The sequence below is a fragment of the Echinops telfairi genome, unplaced genomic scaffold (genome assembly GCF_000313985.2).
Source record: "Echinops telfairi isolate 266 unplaced genomic scaffold, ASM31398v2 ScPeMD7_7468;HRSCAF=8506_0, whole genome shotgun sequence".
In the NCBI taxonomy this organism is placed as follows: Eukaryota; Metazoa; Chordata; class Mammalia; order Afrosoricida; family Tenrecidae; genus Echinops; species Echinops telfairi.
In genome coordinates, this window is record NW_022111369.1 from 52,152,955 (window position 1) to 52,178,580 (window position 25,626).

At 51.5% G+C, this 25,626-nt stretch overlaps 1 protein-coding gene across 1 annotated transcript; it reads left to right on the plus strand.

Moving 5' to 3' along the window:
* The first annotated feature begins 900 nt into the window (after window positions 1-900).
* KLF3 (Kruppel like factor 3) lies at window positions 901-25,410 on the plus strand. Its single transcript, XM_004703169.2, has 6 exons — window positions 901-1,016; window positions 6,484-6,579; window positions 13,730-14,213; window positions 14,774-14,924; window positions 20,427-20,587; window positions 21,517-25,410. The coding sequence occupies exons 2-6, from the start codon at window positions 6,523-6,525 to the stop codon at window positions 21,696-21,698; spliced, it is 1,035 nt and encodes a 344-aa protein (XP_004703226.1). The 5' UTR covers window positions 901-1,016; window positions 6,484-6,522; the 3' UTR covers window positions 21,699-25,410.
* The last annotated feature ends 216 nt before the right edge of the window (window positions 25,411-25,626 follow it).

A 25,626-nucleotide genomic window follows, 5' to 3' on the forward strand; every position in this document is an offset into this window, starting at 1 on the left:
AGCCAACTGGCCCCTCCCAGCCTCCCACTCCCTGCAGGGTGTGGCCCATGGGTGGAGGCCCCTCCGGGTGGAGTTGGGTGGGTCTCCAGAGATAGGGCACCACCTCAGGCCCGCCCGGCAGATGAGAGGCCATGTGGCCTCACACAGGCCAGGCCTTCTGGGTTTGATTATATAACGCCCCACAGCAGACAATTGTGAGGTCCAGGCTAGGCCTTGTAAGAGGCTGCCATCCTGGGAGGGCTTAGGGATAGCAGGAGCTTTCCCTGTGAGCATTTCCCAGTTGCTTGCCCTGAAAACTGAAACACAAGATGATCAGCCTAAGAAAGGAAAGAAAATGAGAGAGAAAAGCAAATGTGTATTGATTGTTGGTGCCATGGAGTTGATTTTCGATTCACAGCCTCCTTAAAGAGTGCAGAATGTTTTACCCGAGGGTGTGGTTTTCACTCCTTCACCAGGTGGCCATTGAACTTGAGTGTTTACCCCAGGGGAAGATGGGGCTTTGTGTCCCCACCCCCAGCTCTGCTTTGCTGAGTGCTCCCCCTCCCCCTCCCTCCTCCCTAAGTCTGGAAGGGGTGTCGGGGATTTTGCTCAGTTGTTACCTTTGCACCTGTCCCTATTTACATGCAAAATCAATTGCTTCACTTGGTCTTTCCGAAGCACAGGGTGTGGGCAGAATCTTATCTGAAGCCGTGTCCTGTTTGGACAAGTTGGGCTCCCTTGGCGACTCTCCATAGGGTGGAGCAGATGGGTGGAGGCAGGAAAGTAAAATTGGGTGGCTTGTTAGCCGAGAGAGGAGAGAGGGCGGACTGTTTGCTCACTGGATCATTATATTTAATCTGAAACTAAATAATTAACTTCTTTCCCATTTACAAAACTTTTTAATGCAAAGGAACTAGTTTATGAGGGGCAAAGATTTAGAACTCTTGCCGGGGGAGCACTCCTTGCAAAGCAGCCCTGGAAGCCGGAGGCCGGTGGAAGAAAGGCTCCGGTGACAGGAGAACAGGCCAGTGGCTCAGGTAGGTGCAAACCTTTGGCTTTTCTAAAGGGGGCTTCCGGATGCCGCCGCTGGCCTGCCCGCTGGGACTTCTGGCCAGGGTTCCTGGGCCACAGACAGCCACAGAGAGCATCCAAACCCCGTGGGAGACTGGCTATAAACGAGAAGAAGGAACATTTCTCTGAAAAGGAAGTTTAGCTACAGGGCTATTGCTTACCTGCCTGGTATTCCTCCCCACCATGCATCTTTCTCTCTCTTTCTCTTATACACACACACACACACAATTTTTGTTATTCTTAACTTGTCCCCCCCTCCTCCCCCAACCCCTTACTAAGGTTTCTTTGGGAGTAAAGGGTGAGGGGTGGTGGTGTGCTTCCTCTCTGGCCTATCCCTGCGGTTGAGAGTTAAAAGGGGCACCCCTAAGAGACGGTGTGTTGGCTCAGCCATGCAGTGGTCCTCCTCCCACCTGGCTCAGGTCAGCTAGGCAAGAACAAGCAGCCTGACTGGAGGAAGGCTGTGGTGTGGGGCGTAGGGTCAGCGGGGTTGGGGGAGGATGAGGCAAGAGCCCTTTGAGGGTCTGGGAAAGGGATGGAGGACATGGGAAGAGTTATAATACACGAGGATGTCCGAGGCAGGCAGGCCCTCCTGTTCTCCAGAAAACGGGAAGAAGCCGCCTCTCTTCTCTTGCTCCAAAACTATAGACTCTCTAGTATTAAAATTGTGTACACACCACCCACCCACCCAGACACTGTAGTTTACACAGCCATTTATAAGTTTTGTTTCTTTAGTAAAATATATTCGGGGTTTAAAACCAGCCCCCTTCCTTCTGTGAAGGCCTGTGAGGATTTCTAAGCCGGGTAACTCCTCCTAACCCTCATAAAACAATTCTGCGGGAGGCCCCAGAGAGCCCAGTAGGACTCTGAAACAGAATGGTGTTGCATCTGAAACTCTGTGTCAATGATTAGCCATGGCCTTTTAATAAATAATCACACAGTCTGGCATTTTGGCCAAAAAAAAAAATCACCCTTATTTTGTCGTCATAGGAAAGTCAGAAGGCTAGTGTTCGAAGGAAATTATATTTCTTCTTTTCTGATGAAAACCAGTTTTGTCCTTCCCAGAAAAGTACACTTTGGCAAGAGGACATTTGCCCCACTCCGGGAAAATTATTTTGATATCTCTTCTGTTTCTGCTTTGAAGCCCCTGGGTAAGGTAGAGCTTGTTGTATTTTTCTAAAGCAGTGTCTGACTCGCCCCTTTTCCTGTTTGAAGTGCAGTTTTGTGGTCCTGGGGCAGCAGAGCTTGGCTGCAGAATGTACTTCTGTGAAAAGCCAGTTAAATACAGTTCAGATGTAAATGTGTTTGTGATGGGAAAAGAATTGTTAAAAAAAAAAAAGCAAACCAGAACTATACTGGGGCCTTCTCATCTCTGATACATAAAATGGTTAACAGAATTCCCGAGCATGGTTAAAACCACGAGGTTTAAAGACCCTGAGGTTGGCCAACTCCATTTACTGTGCAGCAGCACGCTGTCTCGAATCCTTGTTGCAGCACGCCACCTACCGGCTCTACCTAAGATTGCCTTGTGTGAAGGATTTCTACGTGTGTTCAATGCGTGTTGTTCATCTGGCTTTCCTTTAAAATAATGGATCACCAGAGCTCTGAGCTGCCCACACCTACCAAAAGCCACCAAGTTTAGGAACGCTCACTCTCCCAGTGCTTGCACTACTTCTCAGAGGTGTGGCTTTGGGGGGCTCTGCAGTCCCCATTGTGCTTCTGAACTAGAAATCCCAGACAGTCAAGCTCAGAGCGAAAGTTCTGTTCAAGAGTTGGGCACCATGGGTATAAAGTGTGAAAAACAAGTTTTAAAAAAGGCACAGAGAAGAAGCCTTTTGGTGTTAATGTAGGTAGTTTTCATTCTCGATTTGGTGCTCTTCTAGCTTAGCTGCCTTCTCTTGTCTTTATTAGAGTATTTGAATTATAGGCTTAACCAATTAAAAAATCGGCACACAGATGTGTACAAAGCTGCCTTTCTGCCGTCCCCCACACCACAGCCCAGATGCTCTTGTTCTGTCGAGGGTGTATCATTCCAGGTTTTTCTGTGCATTGGCTCACCTTTTCTCCCCTCCATCCCCCTCCCCTCAGACGGTCACTAAGTGGATACCGAGAATCAGTCATTTTAGAAGTGACCACTTGGGAGTGAGTGCTCAGGAGTTAGATGTGTGGGTGGACAGCGGGTTGGAGTCCTTCCCTTCGCAGTGATGTTTGAGTTTTGCACACCAGACTTTCGTTGTCCACGCATGCGTTCTTCAGCAGAGACGGGAGTCCCCAAGGACAGTATTCGAATTCTCTCACTTCTTCTTCAGTTGTTAGCGACGGTTCTCTCTTGAAAAGTACCCCTTCATCACCAGTGTGGGTACTGGGGTTACAGCTCGAGCAAATCAATGAAACACTGTGGCCGTGCTTTTAGAATTAAAACGGGCCCAGTGTTGTTAGGATTGATGCTTGTATTAGACCTTTGATTCCCCCCCCCTTAAATTCGGATAAGGCATGAAAAATTAAAGAACAGGAGTGATTAGAACATCTGGAGAGGATTAAATAAATACTATCTATTAAGTATGTCGATACATAAATATAGTACTGGCATAATATTAATGTTATGCAATATAGTAATAGACATTTACATTTTAACATATGTTAATATATATTAAATACACGTTTATATAATGGGTTCGTGCAAAATGTTTCCAAATGGATCCTGTGGTCTTTGCTGTTAGCATGCGAAAAAGTCATGGATGGCTGTATGCTCATCAGGTAGCTTTAGAACTGGGACCGGAATGGGGTCCAGAGCCCTTCATCCTAATTACTGGACCATGCTGCTGTTGCCCGTAGTAACGGGGGCATGGTAGACCTAGCCCAGCCAGGAAGCTCCTTGCAAGGTGCAGTTGTAGAAGGCCAGGGTGGGCACTCTTACTAGGTAGCTGTCAGTGATTAAACAGCATCAAGCCAGAGTTTATATTTCAGGGAGTAGGGAACTGTGTCCTCCAAGACTCAGAGTGCCAGCAAAGAGGCAAATGCCAGATGGTCCTCCAAAAATTGGAGCCCATAAGCAAAGTCCTGTGTGGTGTGCAGCGTGCATATCCAAAAAATGACGGATGGTGTTTTGTGAATAGAAGCTTCTTAGAAGGCAAGGACTTTTGAAAGTTGGTGGGCGGGTGTTATTATTATTTTTTTTTAACCACTGGTCTTTTCTCCTGGGATCTTCCCCAAACCTTGTGATAGAGGTGCTAGCATGAAATGACCTGCCCTGAGGCTGAGCTCGATGCCCACTGGCCCCGCCCGAGCTCCCAGGCCAGGGTACTTTGCTTAGAGAATATCAGCGCTTTCATTTAGAAGGACTCTCCACAGCACTGGTTCTCAACCTTCCTCATGCGAGACCCTTTCAGACAGTTCCTCATGTGGTGGTGACCCCCCACCACGAAATTATTTTCATTGCTACTTCATCACTGTCATTTTGCTACTGTGATGATTCGGGCAACCCCTGTGAAAGGGTCGTTCGATCCACAGGTTGAGAACCGCTGCTCTGCCGGAGCCAGCCAACTGGAGTCACTGAGTCTAAGGGGGACTTCCTTCCTTCCCAGAGGCTGTGGGGAGGTGAGGTGGGGCTGGTTGGGGGGCTGCGAGATGATCAGGTCTTGGTGATGTGAACAAGCCACTGCACATCTTTTGTTTGGGGTCCGCTAGGGAGCAGTGGACAGCAGTTGTCCAGCTGACCAGCTGCTAGGCTGGGAACTGGTTAATAATAGATCCCAAGACACAAAAGGGGTTTTCATCGTTCATCATGAAATCATCCCCCTCTCACCGCCTGTTGGGGTTTTGTCTTTGCTGGGATGCGTGTGCGGGTCGCACACCAGTGATTTGAGCAGCCGAGTGTGAAATTGCGTGGCAGATTATAGTGCGCCGTATCGTCGACGTAAGAGGATCATCATTCTGAAGTGCGGGTTAACACAGCTATTCCCATGCGGCCGCGGGCCCAGGAGATGCTTTCTGTGAAAGCAGCGAAGTCCAAGACAGCCCCATGGGCACAGGAATGAGAGGGTGCCGTCGTGGAAGTGGGTGGTGGGCGTGGGGAGTTGTGAAGCGGAAGTACCAGAAGGTAGCCTAGGACCGGGGTCTTTGGCTGCTTTTGCAGGTTGATGCCAGTCTACAATGGGTTGATTTTCCGTCCCGTACCAGGGTGAGCTTTATAAAGACCCTTCTTGCCTCTAACGGAAGCACTGGACCACATAACTGGACTTAGACAGTAGGGGCTGGAGGAAGCTTTGGCATCCTGAGAGATACAGCTGAACGGTGGCCTCGTGCAGACTGGCCAGGAACACAGGAGAGGATGGAGGGGTGGACAGGATCGCAGTGTCCATGTTCTCTGCATTTAGTGAAGGGTTGCTGCATTCCCCAGTGAGGGTAAATGGAAGTCAATGGTCAAGCCAGCTGATGGCCTTCACATGTGAAAAGTATCTAGAAAACAATAACAGGCGGGGGGAGGGGGGGTGCTCAAGAACCCTAGTAGGCATAGCTCCAAAGAAGGAATAGAAATGTTCAGTAAAGGGGGTGGGGGTGGGGTGCGAGTATTGTTTAACATTAATTATTAAGTCATTTTAGAATAAAATTACTTTGAGACTTAAAATTGGCCATGTTCCCATTTTCCCAGGGGCTTTTTAAAGGCAGCCCTGGATACTAGAAGTGTCGGAAACAGTTCTGTTTGACTGTGACAGTGCTCGTAACACACCCCGTGGGCAGGGTCCCTGCGCCTCTCGCTCACCCCGCCACTCTCCCTAGACTACCAGGGCCCCGCGGGAGACTGCGTAGAGGGTGCACCTCGGAGATTGGACGTGCCCAATTAAAAACGGAGTGCGTTCACTCAACCAATGGGTTCACACAGCGGCCCGCTGAATTTGGTGGCGCGGAGCCATGCGTGTTGAAAAGAAAACATTTTCACAGTATTGTCCCATGAAAACGTGAGGGCTAAATATTTGCACACCGCGGTCCCATTAACAAGACGATGTGGAAAGCTAGACGGGAAAGCCGTCACCGTGGTGGTTCTAGGTTGCTCGCCCCGCCCACTTTTCCTGTAATGAACATCAGGAGGAAAGGTGTTTAGCATTCATCTGTAACGTGAACTTCCAGATTGAGTTGCACAGCAAGCTTAAGCACGCTCTGCGACTCAGAAGGGGCTGTGCGTGTTGTTCCAGAAATGTCAGGGCTTATGCATCTGAGTTAGAAACGCTGGCTGACCCTCCTGATTCTGGCGGTGGAGTCTGGCTTTAATTATATAAAACAGCATCTTTCATAGGTAAAGGAAGCAGATTCCAGCCATTCTGGAGGAAGGGGGAGGGCTGGGTGCAGAGGAGCACAAGAGGGGCTCCGTTTGGGTGTTTTCCTAGTTTGTGTCGAACATTACCTAGAGCTTTAGCTGGGCCTTGTCTTGTTTTCCAGGCTCAACACCAGAGCACCCTAGAAAGTTCAACCAAAAGAATGCTAATGTTCGACCCCGTCCCTGTGAAGCAAGAGGCCATGGACCCGATCTCGGTGGTAAGTTTTCCACCTGGAAACACCTTTTCCTACACTGCCCCAAGTGATACAACCTTACTACATGTACGCATTCTTCCTTCACGGTTCTCGTGCCGTGAAGGGGCAGGCTTGTCTCAGAGCCCATGGTAGCAAGTGAGACGGATCCCCTCCCTGCCACCGCCGGGTGTCCCTTCCTTTATGGAGATCCACAGCTCCCTCAGAGGCACACCCCACGTCCCCTGACACGTGACCCACACCAAACTTGGGCCACAGGAGAATCTGGCCCTGCCGAGACGTGTAGTCTTTTGTATGTAAAAATGTAGTGGGGAGGCAGTTGTTTGCAGGCACACCATTGACAGCAGCCTTACGGAGCTGGAGTTGTGTGCGAGCGGACCAGCTAGAGAGAAACCCGCCAGCGCAAGCACTTGGCAGTGAGGGCGGAATTTAGCTTTACTTGGAAGAGTCCGCCTGGGGAGGCGGGTACTTACATGATGTTCATCGCCCCTTTCACCACCTACCTCCCCTCTCCTAAGCCAGCCCAGCTGGGCCATGGGGGCAGGGGGTGGGGGTTAGTCAGGTGTTATTTGGTGCGTATGGTGGTGATGAGACGCAGGTGACAATGGGAAGGAGGCCGGCTTCCAAGCAGGGAGTGGTTTCAGTGGAGAGAGGGTCTGGTTCAGGCGATCTTCCCTGGGCTTGGAAGCTAGTCACAAGGGGGAGAAAGCTTGGCCCGTGTTGTCGATCCGAAAGCTGGTAATGACACGCTTGCGAAATTAGATCATCCTCGTGTACCGGCGGTGGAGGTTCCTGCCAGCAGTGTTTAGACAAGACGTGGGGGTCACTCCAAGGCTCTTGGAACTGGGTTGCTATGGATATTTCCACCCCGGGGGAATGTCTGCGTGCATGCATGCGTGCGTGTCTCGTTCATGAAAAGTTGAGTACAAGTGACTGCCAGGCAGCAGCATCATACCAGCCAGCGTGACAGCGGGACGACTGGGTGTCTGAAGATGGTGGTAACTGAGCAGTCAGTGTTTTAACCCCTAAAAACGTAACCCCTTCCAAAAAAGGACTGGCCAAGTTGCTGGGTGCTGTCTTCATCAGCGCGGGGGGGCCCCCCACCCGCCCCTCCAAAAGCCCTCGCAGGATCGATTCCTTGCCTTGGTCTCATTGTACATACGAATATGAGTGTTTTCTGGTGCCTTCAGAGCGAATCTCCCCCTCGGAGAGCACAGCAGGAGCTATCGGCGTGTAGGGGATGTGGCTGTCTCACTCGGTGCCCTTGAGTTGATGCTGACAGGGTCGGACTGCTCCTGTGTGCTTCGTAGCTCTTTACGGGAGCAGAAAGCGAGCCGATGTCCACGTGAGCCCGCACACCTTTCTCTGCACCTTGAAGGTGGTTTTGGGTGGGTTCCCAAGTTAAAATCTGTAAGGACGGAAAGCAGGATAGACACCCATTTCACAGGTCCAGTGGGGGTGGGGCTCACGTGCAAAGATGCTGCTGACCACAAGGGTGGCATTTCCCCTGCACCTCCAGGTGCCTTGACAGAAAGGCTGGATGGTGTACCCTTGAAAAACCAGCCATTGTGGCTGATTGTTGCTGACACATGCGGGGGTGGGGGGTGGGGGGGGTGTCGGCATCACTGAACCTGAATCAATGGTGACTGGTTCCCCCCGCGTCCCCAGGTCTGTGCTGGGGTCTCTGATGTTCCTTAGCTACGTGGCAGTGACCACATTACCACCAGCCCTCCAGCCTCCACACCTCTAAACCCGGAGCTTTTCAGGTGTAAACTTGGAGACAGCCTGTGCGTGTAACATGCCCCCGTGAAGGAACGGATTTGACCAGCACGGTCCCTCAGAGACTGAATATTACAGGGCAGGAGTCAGGAAGGGAGGAGGAGAATAAGTTGTCCAACAGGTACTACGAGGTTGTTTCTGACCCATGGCGACCTACATGCACAACGACGGCACACCACCCACCGTGTCCTGCCCCCACACCACCCACCGTGCCCTGCCCCCACACCACCCTCCGTGTCCTGCCCCATCCACAATTCTGCCTGAGCCCATTGTTGCAGCCACACTGTCAATCCAGCATGTAGAACAGGGTCTTCCATTCTTAGGCAGCCCCTCTACTTGACCAAGCATGATGTCCTTCTGCAGGGACATGTCCAAAGTTCATAAGACAGAGTCTCGCCGCCCTTGCCTCTAAGGAGCACTCTGGACGTACTTCTCCAGAGACAGATCGGCTTGCCCTCTTAGCAGGACCGGGTATTTTCAACTCCAGCACCGCAAGTCACATGCACCCGTTTGTCTTTGGCCTTCCTGATTCAGTAGTCAGCAGCAGCCTCTCTTTTAGCTATACCTCTATACCTGTAGGAGTATTACTTTTTTAACCAAAAATCATTTCATTAGGACACAATCCAGACATCTTAAGATTCGATAGTTAAGTCACACCAAGAAGCATTGTATAATCGCAACCACACTCAGTTTCAAATCATTTTCTTCCTTCTTGTACTCCTTGTTATTCGTTCCCTGTTATGCCCCCACCTCCGCTGCTGTGACCCCCGGAAGCCCCTTAGTCTAGTTATTGTCTCTATAGCTTCTCCCATTGTGGGTCTCATGTACTGAAAAACATGGGAAAATATATAACAGAGTGAAGAAGGCTGTCAATAATAACAAAACACAACAGAGATAAACCCTCATTTGAAACAAAACAAAATATTAAAAACCAGAGTAAACGCAAAGTGTGTCAAAATAGAGATCAAATGATAAAAGGTTGTAACCGTTCAACTCCGATATTTTCATTTTCATCCACTATAGTCTCTACAGTACTCTGCGTCTGATAAACAGGCTAGTCCTGTCCCTTGATTATGGTCCGAGGGGAATCGCAGGAGGCTTATTCCATGTGTAGACCCTGCAGCTGGATTTTGGGCTTCCACTGTCACCCATAGCCTTCTGCAAACCAGGAGTGCACAATCCTTTGGGTTTATATTATATTATTTTTATATATTATATTATTTACAAGAAGTTGACTTTTAAAGAAAGCTTGCTCCTCTTTTTCTTTTTTGTTTCTTTCAACGACAACTGCCATCTCACCGACTCCTTCCAGATGGAGTCTCTCAGCCCTGGCCTAGTCAAACCTTCGCGGGACTTTTACAAGTCTCATAGAAAACCGCCTTCAGCATTTGTTTGCATGGAGGGGCAAGATCCTGGCTGTTTCCAGGGTGTTCGTTTATAGATGAATCCCACCCGCCCGCTCCGGGAGCCCCACCCTTGCTGGAAGATTCCTTGGACTTGCTGTCCTGCTGTCCCAACTGTCGTTTTCATCCCCCCGCCCCTCACATCCAAGAAGCGGGGAATGGAGACTCTGTTCCCCTTGGCCGTGGCCCTACCTGCCTTGAGCCATGGAAAACTCACTCACCAATTCCTCATGAAAAAGACACTGTGGAAGTTCTCACTTCGCTACCAAGTATCCGCTGGAGGGTTGGGGAATCTTCCAGACCCCGGGCCCTTTCCCCCGTTACAGTCATTTCTTTCTGAGTCAGAAGGACAGCCATATCCAAGCCCGAGCCTTGTGGGTAGTGAAGCCTTGCCAAGATAGCTGTGCTACTTTGCTGATTGCCTTCATGGAGTGCTCGGCTGGCATTCCTGTGAGAGCAAGTAGTCATTGATAGGACTCGGGTCGGGGTGGGTTACAGCTGAACACTTGTCACTACAGACATAAAGACCCCTCTTCCTAATAATCCCTTTTGAAGACCTGGTAGCATACTGGTGGGCTACTAACCATAAGGCCAACAGTTCGAAACCACCAGCTGCCCTGCATGAGAAAGATGAGGCTTCCTAGTCCCGTAAAGAGTTACTGTCTTGGGCAGCTGTGCATCGGAATCAACTCATAGCAGTGAAGGTTGTTTTGTTTGCTTGCTTGCTTTTTAAATTATAACCCGTTACCATCCTTAAGGGCTTCTTCCTGGGTAGAGAAGTACTTGACTAATAACAGAAAAATTGGCTGTTTGAACCCATTTGTGTTCAACCCATTGTGTGTTTTTCCGGGTGTACTAGAGAAACAAATTCATAGACATTCTTATGTGTATAAGAAAGAGCTTTATATACAAGAGCAATTGAATGTTGAGAAAACATCCCAGCCCAGATCAAGTTCATAAGTCCGATATTAGCCCATATGTCCGATACCAATCTATAAAGCCCTCTTCAGACTCACACAACACATGCAATGATGCTGAGTGCAGGAAGATCACAGGCCAGTGGGTGGAAAGTCTTGTGATCGGTAGTGGAAGCATCTCAGCACTGACAGGGGTCTCCATGTGGCTCCTCCAGCTCCAGGGCTCTGGCTCCATCAGTGTAGCTCCATGTGCCTTGTCAGCAGGAATATGTAGCTGAGAGAGAGTGTCTGTCCTCCAGCGAGCTATTTATCTCCATCATGCCTCCAAATGAGGTCATCAAACTGTGACCTGATTGACAGGCTAGACTCCACCCCCTCACTCTTAATAGTCTCAAGTTGATACGAGATTATCCACCTGGGAAGAAAAACCCGATGATCTTTGCTTCCAAAAAGAATAAACAGCCAGAAGGCATCTTGCCATCACGTTGATGCTGACTCATGGCAACTCCCGCTAAAATCCCAGTGGAGCACACTGATTTCCTGACACACGTGGGGTTGCCAAGGGTTGGCTCAACAGTGGCAACTGGAGTGCGGCATGCCCGTGTGTGTGTGTGTGTGTGACCCTTGCCGTGTGGGTGGGGAGGGGGCCCTTGCTCTATCTGTCTTCAGAAGTACCTCTGCTCCGGGTTGCAGGTGTCCTCCGGTGCACAGGTGCTGGCTGTGCAGAGCACGTGATGTGGCCATTCGTGGCTTTGTGGCAGGCCCTCTGCGGGTCAGTGTCAGCTACGAACGACCCCATGTGACAGAGCAGGACTGCTCCACAGGGTTTTCTAGGTGGCCCCCGCAGGGACGCTGATGGCAGGTCTCTCCTCTAGGAGGGTTTGAAGGGCCAACCTGTAGGTTAGTTGCCGAGTGCTAAACCACTGCGCCACCAGGGCCCGTCCCTCTGGGGCAGAGGTGCCTGTTCTGATTAGGATCTGAGCTGGTGCTGCCACACTGGTTTGCGCTGCTTTGTTAGAAGTCAGGAATGGCCTGAAACAGGAGAAGCCTGACTGGCGTGTCCTCGCCCATGGTGGCCACCCCCAAGTGAGTCCCAAATCAGCCTGTACACGGAGGCGAGCCGGGTTCCTGCAAGCTGAGCCCCCCACCCCCGCCCCTCAACATCATTGACATCCCTGTTTCTCATGTCCGGTTCTGACGGCCTAGGCTGCGAAATGTGCTCAGGAGGCAGTGTGAGGGACCGGTTGGGTGGAGCAGCCTGACTGGGAACAGTTAATTATCTGAAAGCGTCTCCCTGCATTGCATCCGCGTCTGGCTCCTCAGTCACCCCACAACCAAAGCAGAGGGGTGGCTCCGCCTGGTGAGAGCGACCGCTCAGAAACCTGAGCATGTTAGTATGAACATTTGCAAATCTCCCAGGTTTCCTAAACTCACCCTCTGGATAAAACTTTGAGAAAAAAAATCCAGCAATGACAACGATAAGTGAGTGTCCTTATTCTGCTCCCATCTCCCTGGCACAAGTGGTTGGCATTACAATCTAGGCCATGGGGAGGTCCTCGAAGAACAAGGCTGAAGGTACATTTTGATGGCGTCTCAGCAGTTCCTGGATGCTGCCTCCGCTTTCCTGAAGATCTGTCTTACCTCTCTGATCGGCTCTTATAAAGCAGGTTGAACTTGATGGACCTAGGAGCCTCTCCTCCCCACCCCCTGTGTGCAGATTTTTTAGCTTTCCTTAGACCTGGTGGCATAGTGGTTAAGCATTGGGCTGCTAACCACAAGGTCTGCAGTTCAGAACCATCAGCCGGCTCTGTGGGAAGACAAGGCTTTGTACTCCCATAAAGAGGGCTAGTTTCAGAATCTCACAGGGTCACTTCTACCCTGCCCTGTCTTGGGTTGCTGTGAGTCAGCATTGATTCAATGAGTTTGGTGTGGTATGCCCCTGCTTTATATAAACACAGACAAGAGGTGGCCTTGGATGGCACAAACGGTGACCGTGCTTGGCTGCAGACTGAAAGATTGGGCAAGTTCACCCACAGGGGCAGCGGAAGTAAGTCCCGGTGTTCGGATCCCTGAAACACCCATGGAGTGTGAGTGCCTTTCTGCCTTACACAGTATTGATGCAGGGCAGCCGGCCGCAACAATCCCACGGTGTGGCCACGGGGGTGGGGTGGGGGTTGGGGGTGGGGGGTTGGATGGTGAGGCTCCGTAGTGGGTGTTCTGGGTCTCCTCGTGAATGAGGATCGCCTACATGCCATAAGAGCATGACTGTGGGAGCTGAAGGGACACACACACACTGTCACCAACCCCACCACACATTCCAATAGGAGTGGCTCGACATCGTTAGGTGGGCTTGGAGTGTGAACACCCAAAATGTCGGCTTTCCTCAGGTGACTACCCTATAGCAAGGAAACCGTTTCCGTGGCTTAGTTTTTCACAACTTAAACATGTTAGAAGGGGCTTCCCACTCCCGTGAAGCGTCCCGGTCTCAGAAACCCACGGGGGCAGTTCTGCTCTGTCCTGCAGGGTCACGGTGGGGGTGGGGGGGATCGACTCGGTGGTGTGTTTAGTTTTCAGAAGGCATTAATTGTTAGAAGGCATTCAACAACTTTTTTTTTCTGCAATAGAAGTAACATTAGTGAATACCATGGCCAGAGGATGGTATCCACAAATTGGTTGCATTTGTGACTGGTTGATGGTGGTGTCAGGCATAAATCTGGTAGCTGGAGCAGACACACTAATAGCATAAGAAAGGAAGGCGTATTGGAGACCATGGGGAACCACGTGGAGGAGGCCTTGGCTTTGGGGGGAAACTGACCAGCCTGGTTCTCTCCCTTTTTTCCATCAGTTTTATTGGCATATAATTCACAGCCTGCGATTCATCTGTTCAGGGCACATCAAGAAGAGCTGCACAAATCGGATCGCATTCTAAAGCCCACATGACTGCAAGTGCTGATTGCAAACGTTTGCCTGAGTTTGTGTTTCGGGCACGCGTCTCTTAGATCATGAGGTATCTTCTTATCGGTTGATGGTTTTCTTTCTTCTTCTGCTTGCTGCTAGTCCTACCCGTCGAATTACATGGAGCCCGTGAAGGCCAACAAGTACGGAGTCATCTACTCCGCGCCTTTGCCGGATAAGTTCTTCCAGAACTCGGAAGGCCTGTCCCATGTGCAGCTGGAGCCTGTGGACCTCACCGTGAACAAGCGGGGCTCGCCGCCTGCGCCCGGGGCCTCCCCTTCCTCCCTGAAATTCCAGCCGCCGCACCGCCGCGCCTCGCCCGGGCTGAGCATGCCTCCTTCGAGCCCCCCGATGAAGAAGTACTCGCCCCCGCCAGCCGGCGTGCAGCCCTTCGGCGTGCCGCTGTCCATGCCCCCGGTCATGGCCGCCGCGCTCTCCCGGCACGGCATCCGCAGCCCGGGCATCCTGCCCGTCATCCAGCCGGTGGTGGTGCAGCCTGTCCCCTTCATGTACACAAGCCACCTGCAGCAGCCACTCATGGTCTCCTTGTCCGAGGAGCTGGACAATTCAAACAGCAGCATGCAAGGTACGTGCCAGCTCCCCGGGCAGCCTGGGGAGGAGGCCCAGAGCCTGGGAAGTCCCCAGAGGAACAGTGCCTTATAGACTTGGCCTAATGCTGTGTTATTTTGGGGGTGGGGGTGAGGGGAGCTCCCAAGAATCAGGCTCTCGTTGTTTAGTCCTGCGAGATGATGACTTTCAGCGTAGGACTGGCAGGTCTGGCTTTGTAAGAAGCTTAGCTTGAAGCTGCTCCGCTGGGTGCCAGCGTGGTTTTAGGTGCGGGAAAAGCCTTTCACAAATGCATTCTGACCGGTGATCGGTGATCAGTCATGACTGGATACAGCCGTGTGTATCAGCTGGTCGCAGAACTGTCGGGCTGCAAGGACATAACTAAAAGTTGTCCTTAGAGAAAGGCTATTGGGGGGCGGGGGGTCATATGCTGGCGAAATAAGAATTCCCCTTAAATTTCATTCCTGCGTGACTTCTGCCAGAGGCAAATAAACAGCGCGCCTGTTTTGTAGCTGCGAGGCATGCCATGATAAGTGAGTTGTACCCGGAGTGTGACGCTGTCCGTTTTTATTTTTTCAGTACCTGTAATCGACTCCTATGAGAAGCCTATATTACAGAAAAAAATTAAAATAGAGCCGGGGATCGAGCCACAGAGGACAGACTATTATCCTGAAGAACTGTCACCCCCTTTAATGAACTCAGTGTCCCCCCCGCAGGCGTTGTTGCAAGAGTAAGTATCTACAGGTCCACCTGACCTTTGCGTCATGGCGTGCAGCCCAGAACCCGGGGGAAAAGAGCCCATGTCACGCATGTAACAGGTAGGGGGTGCCAAGAAGGCGTTGGTGCCTGGGCAGCAGTTGCTGGGCAGTGTGACACCCCTGTGCCCGCTGGCCAGGGCTCTCCCAAACTGGCATCTTGGGTCACACAGACTGCAGCCATGTCACCTTCCCTGTCCAAGCGTCCCTCGCGGTCTTGCTGCCTCGTTCCTTGTAAATCCTTTTTATTTGGCTGTTCTATGTTTCCCCCATCCTTTGCACATGGCTGTGACACTAACGGGTGAATTGGGTGTCCTAGCACCCCACGTCGAAGGCCGTGCCTTGAGAACGTCTCGGGTGGTGGACACACGGTGTCTTCCTCGTGGTCGCTTCTCAGTCACTTACGGGGCGTGTCTTTAATCAGTCATCAGGCTGACCACAGGGTCGAAAGAGACTCCAAAACAAGTCCTGTACTAGTGGTGGCCACGGCACGTGGTCTGTAGTTCGGGGTGGCTCCACATTGAACAGGAGTCTTGATTCTCGGGGCATTTCATCTGACCTGCCTGCAGCGTGTCTGTCACCCTCAGACCGTGCCCTCCAGAGAGAAGGTGTGCCACGTGGGACAGCTCCCCACCCCCACCCCCGAGCGGTCGGTGGAGGCGGCAGGCACCGTTGCCCATATTCTTGATGTAACCAGCAATGTCGCTGGAGGCTGCTGCCACCGCTGAGGAGGCGACGTCCAGCTCCGCTCTGCGCCGTGCACACCTGACCTGGCCTTGGGCTACTCGCTTAATCCTCTTCGTTATCGATTGTCATTATTATTATTTGTTGTTGCTATTGTGTTAACGCTGCTGTCCACGTTGGATGCGGTGCCTGGCTGGCCTCCTGGTGCAGAGGGAACAGGTAGCAGCATGCATCCTTGCGTGCGTACCTGCCTCCTGCCTCTTCCTCCCTCCCCTCTCCCTCTCCCTCACAGACTTAGCTCTGCAGCCGAGCTGGGACCTCAAGCCCAGAGCAGCGGTTTCCTGTTAGCTTCCCAGGGGCTCTCAGGACCAGAACTCACTGCCATCGACTCAGTGCCTACTCCTAGTGACCCTGTAGGTCAGGTGGCACAGCTCCTATGGGTGGGTGTCTAACACTGTAATTCTTGATGAGTTGGCCTCCTTCCAACCACATGTAATACTTGTCTGTTGTGCCAGGTCGTCATCAGCTTGGGGTTTGTTTGTTTGTTTGTTTGTTTGTTTTGCTTATCTGCATTACTTAGCACTGCTGCAACAGAAACATCACAAATGGAGAAATTTCCTTTCCCACAGCACAGGCAGCTCGAAGTCCATATTCAGGGGACCAGCTGTAGGGGGAAGGTCCCTGACTCATCGGAGCTTCTGCTCCTGGGAGATCATGCGATGGCCGGGCATCCGTCTTCCCCCATCTCTGCTTCCTCCCTTGCTGGTCGACTCCCTACTGTGTCTTGAGAGAGGTGCGCCCTACATACGCTCCTCCTGCTTCATGCACATAAATTGAGCCCCGGCCCCGTGGACACAAGAGGTTAGGATTTACACCCCTCATTTCAGGGGGACACAATTCAACCCCTAACAGGTGTCTAGATCCACTTGCAGGTGAAGACACGGGGCTGAAGTTTTTTACCCAGGCGCATTAGCTGGTGGGGAGGAAAGGTCTCTCAGGCAGTGATATGTGACTACAACTGTGCAGGGCCCTCCTCCTCTTGGAGGAAAAGAAAAGACACAAAACACTTCCACGTGTTCCCAAAGGAATGAGTTTGTGTTATTCCCCTTCCTTCACAAGCTTGCAAGAGTCCCAATATAGAGGGAACCGATAAGCCAAGCCATGAAATAGCTCACCTGTTGTTGCCACCACACTGCCCGCAGATCCCTGGGTTACATTCACTCAGAGGTTGGCGGCCCAGATCTACCCTGAGGCGCCTTGGAAGAAAGGCCTGGCAGTCTCCCTCTCCAAGGACACAGCCGCGGAAACTGCTCTGCAGCACAGTTCTGCTAGAAGCTCAGCGTCAGCTCCAAGGGGACCCACTCGGTGGCAGCTGGTTGGTTAGGTCTTGGTGGTGGAGCTGAGTCACATGATGAACAACAGGGAGGGGAGGGACCCGCGCTTCCAGCGCCCGCCATCCTCACTGACGGCATCTGTGAGCCTGCCCTCTCTCGGGTGACAAGAACCATGGCACACCTGCACAAAATGTACACTCTGATGGAGGGAGAGGGGGCCTCTTCTCTGGGCAAGAAACTAGCAACCCGGCCAACACTTGTAATTTGTCCTTGCCCTGGTGAGGGTGCCGTTGCTCTAAAACTAAATGTAGCCAGCTACCCACCCAGGGACCCAGCGGCTGGAAGGGGGCTAGGGCGTTAGGCGGTTACCATGTGAAGCAACCCTGCAAATGGGTGGAAGGCAGTTTGCAGCCCGGACCGCTGCTGTAAAGGAAATGCTTTCTCCAGGTGTACTGAGATCTGTGCTTTCCACGGTCCCCCTCCAGCCCGGGGAGCATGCTCATTTTCATGCTGACAGAAAATCCAGCAGATTAGCCACAGCCGGCCACGTCCTTGCGAACATCATTCCCTGACAGATTCGAAGATGTGCTTGCGTCATGTCTTGGAGGGTACCCAGCAGCAGCCCACAAAGGAAGCCAGCTAGCCAGGAAAGGATCACTTGAAACCGAGCAAGAAGGAGGCCCCAGTCCTACTGGCCTTAGGCAATCCTGCCCCCCAAAGGGCAGGCCTGTGGAATCCATTTGCTCCGTCACAGACTTAGCTATGAGGGCACTGACATGTGCATCTGCCCCCCACCCCCCATCCCACATGGAGCGTGTGTGAAAATGCATTTAGAACAAAAAGACCCAATTTCCCTCTTTGACTGTGTATGAGTTGTAGCAAATTTAAAAGGTCAGCTTGGCCTAAAACCAGTACGAGGTTTTTTATTTTTTTTTAAAGCGAATCCAACCTGTCGATTACAAGGATCCCAAAGAGCGTCTAAAACCTGAGGAGCCCAGAAAATGTGAGATCCTCAGGCCCTCCCTCTCCGGCACAGCCTACACCATCAGCCATCCCCCAGGGGGGAAGCCCAAGCCCTCTGTCACAGGGTCAGTCCAACTCAGAGCGGCCCTGGGAGGACAGAGTAGAACTGCCCCGTAGGGTTTCTCAGAGGCTGTTAATCTTTATAGGAGCCGACAACCTCATCTTTCCTCCTGAGGAGGGCCGGTTACACTTGAACTGCCAACCTCATAACCTCGTTCACGAGGTAGGCATAACTATGCTCTGGTGGAGAACCCTCCGGGAATATCATCATCCACATTCTGCAGAGAGGACAGGAGGCCAGAGGGCTGAGCACCTCATCAAGTGCTGCACACGAAGCTAGGTCTTGAGCGCGGAAACACCCAGCCTGCTAGAGCCCCTTTGCAACGGAGGAAGCAGCTGGAAAGAGCAATGTGCATGACCGCCCAGACGCCCACCCCAGACCCCGCCCATTGGGCGCCACTGCTGCAGTCGGAACTTACCCCCAGGCCCCAAAGGCAGAAGCAGATCTAGCCAACCAGTCAACCAGCAGAACTAGCCGTCTGGGCAAACACCAGGCGGGCCTACGAAAGAGCAGTGGTGCTCGTGAGCAGCAAGCCATCAACCATCCAAGACTGCGAGGGGCAGCATTTGCCCAAAACCAGAAAGAAGGACAAATGGGAACGGAGCCCCGGGAGGAAGCAGGACAAGCGCTGTTCCACTGAGGGGGAGGCGGCAACACCAAATGCAGCTGTGGTGCTGAGTGGAAAACAGGCGTCCTGTCAACTCTTGTGGACCCCACAAATGAAAATACACTGGGGGGTGGGGTGGCACACATCTTGTCTGTCTGTAAACCTCAGACTTCTTTACTCCGATACCTTGTCTAAACAGATATATCATCAAAGTCTCTGTTCTTATTTGTTTGTTTGTTTATTTTTGCCCTCAGTATTTCACCTTCGGTTTCCCATGTATCAAAACGAGGCTTTTTTAAAATCCAGGACAGGGAGGCGAAGTGATAACCCCAAACCGGGAGTTTTCATTCGCAACCAAAGGGTGAGAAATGTTAGCAAGTGTTCTAGAGTAATGGCATCTCCTCTCGTCTTACCGCTCACTAGCATGCCCAAGAAAGCACACAGCACCACTGGTAACGGGAGTTGCGACCAAGGTTTTAAAACCACGACCAAAAGCAAGTTGCACTCCACGAAGCCCCTGTTGATTTTGTTTTCCTAAGAGCTGCATTTTCACATCCCTTCTGTACCTCCTAAGCATGGGTATCTGTTCTCCTGGAACCTGGATCTTCCCCCAAGCAGTTTTCGTACTTGGACCAGATACTCACTCAGGATGGTGCGGTCGTCTACTGCAACTCCAAAGTTCCACGAGAAAGGAGCCCTTCACGGGTTTCAGGCCAAACACTTAACTTGTTTTGTGTCGAGTAATTAATCGAAAGGAGAGCAAGAGTACAGATTCTGGCTGTCATCGAGTTGATTCTGGCTCCTAGCACCCGGCAGGACAGGCTGAACCACCCTGTGGGTCTCTGAGGCCGCCACTTTATGGGGGTAGAAACCCCATCTTCCTCCGGAGGAGTGCTGATGTTCTGAAGTCACCGTGGGGTGGCAGCCCAACGTGTAATCCCAGCGCTCCTTGGGAATAGACTGCGCCCTTCCAATACCCTCCACGCCCCCATCGGAAACGTGAAGGAACTTGGCCTCCATCTTCCTCCCTCCCCCCTTTTCTAAAAGAGAAAATGGATCATCGTGCCACTTCACAGGGGCAGATTTCAAGCCCGCCCTGGGAGGCGTGCGGGACGCAGGCACTGGGTCGGGGAGACCGGGGAGGTCACGGGAAAAGGGCTGAGTCTGGGACGCTGCCGACGCCAACATTTCCTTGGTTTCTGGAGGCAGCCGCGTTCCTCCTGCCGTCTGAGACTCCTACTAGGTGTCTGTCATGTGAAGGACCACAAACCCGTCAGCCCCACCACGGTGACTGCATGGTGACCCTTTTCCACCCTCCCCCGTAGGGCCCCAAGGAGCATCCCAGGGCATTAGCATGGGCACTGCCTTGCACACCCAGAGCTCTCTACTGAGGCGTGAGCCTCCTTGGGCCCTGGGCCCCCCTCCTGCGCAGCACCGCCCGCTTCTTGCTGTCCTGACTTACCGACGTGTCTGTCTCCCCCAGAGTGTGAGCTCCTCCAGGGCAGGACCCCTGTTTTTATGCATCTTGGTGTCCTGGTGCCAAGCACGGCGCCTGGCTCCGGGTAGGTGCTCCGTACCTGTTTGTTGAATGCCTGGCAGCGCTGCTTGGGTGGACGAGCGCATTTCAGTTTTCGCTTTCTGTTCCTTTCGTTGGGGTGTTGGCTTCCGTCCTCGTTTTGTTGCGTTTCGGCCGTGTTGTTTGAATGCTCTCGGTAGACAAGGAAGAGCCCGTTGCCCCACGTCTCACGTCTCACATCGGCTCTTGCAGGAATCACCCCTCCGTCATCGTTCAGCCGGGGAAGAGACCGCTGCCTGTGGAGTCTCCAGACACGCAGCGGAAGCGCAGGATACACAGATGCGACTACGACGGGTGCAACAAAGTGTACACGAAGAGCTCCCACTTGAAAGCACACAGGAGGACGCACACAGGTATTCCACACGCACGCGGCGGCGGCGCCGGCTGTTGATGATGCCTTTGACCCGTTCGGAGTCAGCCTCCGTAGACACAACAACACAACACCCTGCCTGCCGGGCGCCCATCCCCACACTGGTTCCGACAGGACAGGACGTTGAGCCCTTGGCGTCCGTTGCTATGGGTCAAAGTGGAGTCAAGGCCGTGAGGATCAGGGGGAAAATCTCAGGCGCTGAGAAATCGCCTTAGTTGTCTGTAGATGCCTCTACTGGTTTCGAAGAATGACTTTCTTGATAAGGACCCGCCTTTTTAATACTTGGGAGGCGATTCCAGACCATATATGTAACCGGGTCTTTCGCGATCACTTGCCCTCCCTGTCGTGAGGGAGACGAGGGGATTGAGTCTCTGCCGGAGCCAACACACGGTCCTCTTCAGGGTGGCCAAGGACAGTTCTTGGTGCAGAGCCAGTGACCACCACTGCTGAGTAGAGAAGAGACGCAGACAGGAGCGTCTCCATGCATGTACCTTGTCCCTAACAGCTCCCCTCCGTGTGCACCCTCGGAGTGCGGGACTGTGGAGGTACTGGGGAGGGAGGCAGGGAGGTGAGGGCGAGGAAGTGCAGTTTCTCAGTGAGTCCTGGCTGGAGGCAGAGGAGGCTTGCTGGTGTGCCACCGTGACCCTGGACAGCTGAGGTGGTGCTTCCAGACAAAAGCAGTGGCAGCTGATGACAGCACACTGTGAGGACTGGTACTATTTGTGAATGCGCCTGCATGTCCTGTTTGTGGTTTATAAACACACTGGTGCCGAGGGCTGACTGGATGGCCATTTCTTGGAAACATGGCTTGCTCAAGAGCTCAGTGTGCCCAAGCCTTCCCTCCGCTGCCTTGACTAAGCAATAGCCCTCTGCCTGCAGAAAACCGTAGCTCTGTTGTCTTTCCCTTTGCAGGCGAGAAGCCCTACAAATGTACCTGGGAAGGCTGCACATGGAAGTTTGCTCGGTCTGATGAACTCACCAGACATTTCCGGAAACACACTGGCATCAAACCCTTCCAGTGCCCAGACTGTGACCGCAGCTTCTCCCGCTCCGACCACCTCGCCCTACATAGGAAACGCCACATGCTGGTGTGAACGCCACCATCCCTGCCTCCTCGGCGCAACGCCCCACCCTCCTGGCTCTCTCTCTGCCCGCCTGCCCATCACCTAACTCATTTTTTACATGTACATGTTCATTTGGATTCAGCTGGTCTGAATCTTGGAATTTATATCATTCAAACTTCCGTACGGTCATTAGCAGATCTTCTCTAACCCTCCTCCTCCTCACCACGGGTCAGACCTAAAGAATGTGAACACTTTTGTTTTGTTTCGTTGTTTCCTCTTTCCCCCGGGGATGCTAAGCAAACCCTTCTTACACATACGTTTAATGTACTAAGAACAAGGGAACTTGTAAACTAACATAACCAGTTGTTGGCCTCTCGATGTATTCCTCAAAAGAATGTCAAAGTAAATGTATTAGAAATACAGTATCCAGCCTGCTAGTCCTTGCCAGAGACTTAGACCTGTGTTCCCATGGTGGGCTCCGCGGTGGAAAGAATGGCGGATCCTCCCAACACTTGGTTAGCTAGACGCGCAGTGAGAGGTCAAGCTAATTCCGTCCGCGCTTCCGCTGCCCACCACGAGTCTTGCTGTCCGACCTGGATTTATCGCTGCATCTAAATTGAGGCGTCACCCTCCGTTGGTCCAGCATTCGTTTGGAGGTCTTTGCCACCATTGGGAGGTGAGCCAAAGTTGCTGCTTTAGGTGGGTGATGCGTCCCTGCTGGGCCACCTTGACTGGGTCGATGCTGTGGTACACACCATGGAGTTGGAGCCAAGGGGCGCTGAGCGGGCGTCAGCAGAGGCAGACAGAGGAGGGAGCCAGCCATTCTTTCCGGGCTCTGGGTTTTCGGCGGGATTTCCACATTGGGCCGGCTGTGCGTCGCCTCAGCCCAAAGCTTTACTCTGTACACATAGGGCGACACTGCCATCCAAATGCCGATGGGGTGACCATACGACCGTCTCTGTTCCTTACCACGAAAACCCGAGCATTTTCCCTGGAGGCAGCACAAAGGTATTGACCTAGTCGTGATAAGAATCGTTTAGGTAAATATGCGCATGGTCTTTTTTGACCCAACTAGCTAACAGGGAAATCTTGGTACTTAATTCCCACCTCAAATGAATCATGTAGCCTCTCGAGAGAAACTCTTCGGTGTGAGCTGGAAGGAGCCAACTTGACTGCCGTTTGTGTTGTGGAAACACATTAATCAGCATCCACTAAGGCTGTAGTAGTTTAATTGGATCTAAGCCGCGGGTTACAGGATTTGCAAACGGAACAGTGAGGAAGCAGCACACAGCTTGCTTTGTGGGACAGGTTTCTTAAAAAAAAAAAAAAACACACCGGGAAAACACAGTTCAGGGATTCCCGGGTGTTGCTCCAAAATCCCCCAAAGTGGGCTATCGGTTGGAGTTGTCAGAGGAACAAACCAGAAGAACCAGCTCCTGTTGGAAGTCACGGCGCCACCGTCGCTGGGGGAAGGTTTTCATTCAAAAGCAGGCTTTTGAGTCCGTCCCGCCATCCAGATGCCAAGAAAAGGAATTCACGCGTCGAAATGCCCTTGGTCCTAAAGTCACAGAAAGTGGGTACCCGTAACCAAACAGACCTTCGTCCCTTGAGAAAGGATGCGGGAGGAGAGAGAAGACAAGACGACTCCTGCAGGTTCATCGCAGCCACAACTCAGGATCCAGCTCAACCGGACTGGGAGCCGTGCGTTGTGAGTCGTCGTTTGATCCAACAACCGGGAAGGAGCGGAGGCCCGTGGGTGGCGCGGGGAGCTTGCTTCGGGGCTGCCACGCTACTACAGGGCCGTTAACGGAGCTTTGCTCCTGAGACCTCACCCGCCCCGCCCTGGGAACTCCTGCAAGGAAATGACGTGGAGAAACGAGAGAAGCCATGTGATACCTGGCACTTGGGTTTGATTTGCTTTCTTTTTTTTTAAGCGCTGCAAATTGATCTTTCGCATCTTAGAGGGCATCCTGATTGAGTTGTCTCTTTTGTTGTAACTGTGTCACCAAGTGAGGGATAAAAGTGGAGAAACAGGCAGCATTGTGTGCATTGCCCATGCTTAGTCACGCTCTGCCCGAAGCGTCCCCGTCTCGTTCTAACACAAGGGACGGAAGCATCTATGGAATGTAAGGAACATGTTTGCTTGGACAGGGCTAGCCAGTTCGTGTGTCCGACCGTGTGGAGGAGGAAGAGAAGGGGCAGGCAGAGAGGACCGTGGTCTTCGCCTCGAGTCTGAGTCGAACGATAGAAAGCTTCATGGGTCCCCATGCACTTGAATGGGTTTGCTATAGCATGTTTAGATGATGTTCAAGAGAGCGAGGAAGACCCAACCCTCGCCCTGGCACTACCGGACGGCTTGGCTGATGTGAGCAGTTCCTTGGCAAAGGTCCATTTTCACACGTTGAAAAGAAAAGCACCCCGAGCCCATGGGCTACCCCATGCTGTTCTCTGGGCTTCAATTTCCCAATGGTGCTTACCAAATGTCCCTTCTATGTATATTTGTATTCTACCGTGATAGTTGAGAAATTCAGTCTCTTAGTCATTTTTAGCTGTGACTGTGGAAGACCTCAAACACAAGATAGTCTTAGGATGCCCTTGAGCGTGTGGTTTTCATGGTGTGCCATTGCTGCCCGTCAGCAGTGGTTTAATGGTCAAGTGGTGAGGATATAAAACACGAACTCAGCATCATGTCACTTCTGTTCATTAATAGGATTTCTTGATTATTTTTACCTGGGTGCCACCTTGGGGAAGCGGTCTGAGCAATTCGATCGGCACCCATCCTGTTTTCGTTTTACAATGTGAATCCACACCGTACATGGGCATTAATGTAAATCGCGTTGTTTGGCAAAGGTGTTTCTCGGCACAGCTCAGTTCAATTAAGGAGATGCTAGATCGCAGAAGTTTCGAGAGCTTTTGAACAGAATTGACAGGGGGACTAGAGAAGTATGTCTATTTTATTTTGTTAAACACCCATCTGCACAATCAGTATTGCACTAATGTGGAATTTCGAAGGCTGTACAGCTGATAACTGTGTATCTGCACGTCATTCCCGGTGAGATTGTTTTAAACACAGCCTCCTGAGAGCTGTGACTCAACAGTGATTCGGTCGGTTTGGAAATACAGAGCATAGTCTTGAAGGAATTCCTGTCACACATGAAGTGGCTGCAAGTTTGTCTTTATTCTTGCGTCGAGGTTAACAATTCCTAAATGATTGCAAATTTACTTAAGAAATAATACATTTACAAAGCCATCCTACGTGCATTAAACGAGGGCTACAACAATATTATGTTTTACAAATAATAGCACTTTTTTTTTTTTTTGCTGTTATGTACTTAGTGTTAGAGGGTCAAAATAATCTTTTCTGCTTAGCATCTCTTAAACCAGACCTGCAATGTAGCAGGGTTTTACATTTACAGTACTTTAATACTTGTATAAACTATGCAGAAATTTTTAATAAAGTGTAATATATTTTATAAGCTAATAAGACTGAATGGGTAAAGGTTTTTAGCATGCATTAGTATACTTGCAGATACTGAAACATTTTGGTAATCTTTCTTACTAAAGATGTGAATGTTTAATGTACCTTCTCTGTTTCTACTCTGTAGTCCAATGGGAATTCAGTAATGACATTTTGTCATGTCAAACTGTGAACATAAATTTGTACTGTACAGTCCTCATATACTATATATAGTATGCAATATATGTATTATATACTTGTTAATAAAACCATCAGAATATTAAAGGTGATCATGTGATTACTAGATGTGCAATGATCACAAGGAACAATATCTAAGAGATACTAAGTTAGCCCCTTTAAGAGAGTCTGCTTAGAAATTCATCAGCCACTCTTGGCTGGGTGCTGTTGATGGAGGGATAAAAGAGCGGATCTAAGGGGAAGATGCATTAGGTAGTTTAAGCCCTGAAGCTTGTCTTCCTGGGTTTCTGGCAATACCCAACA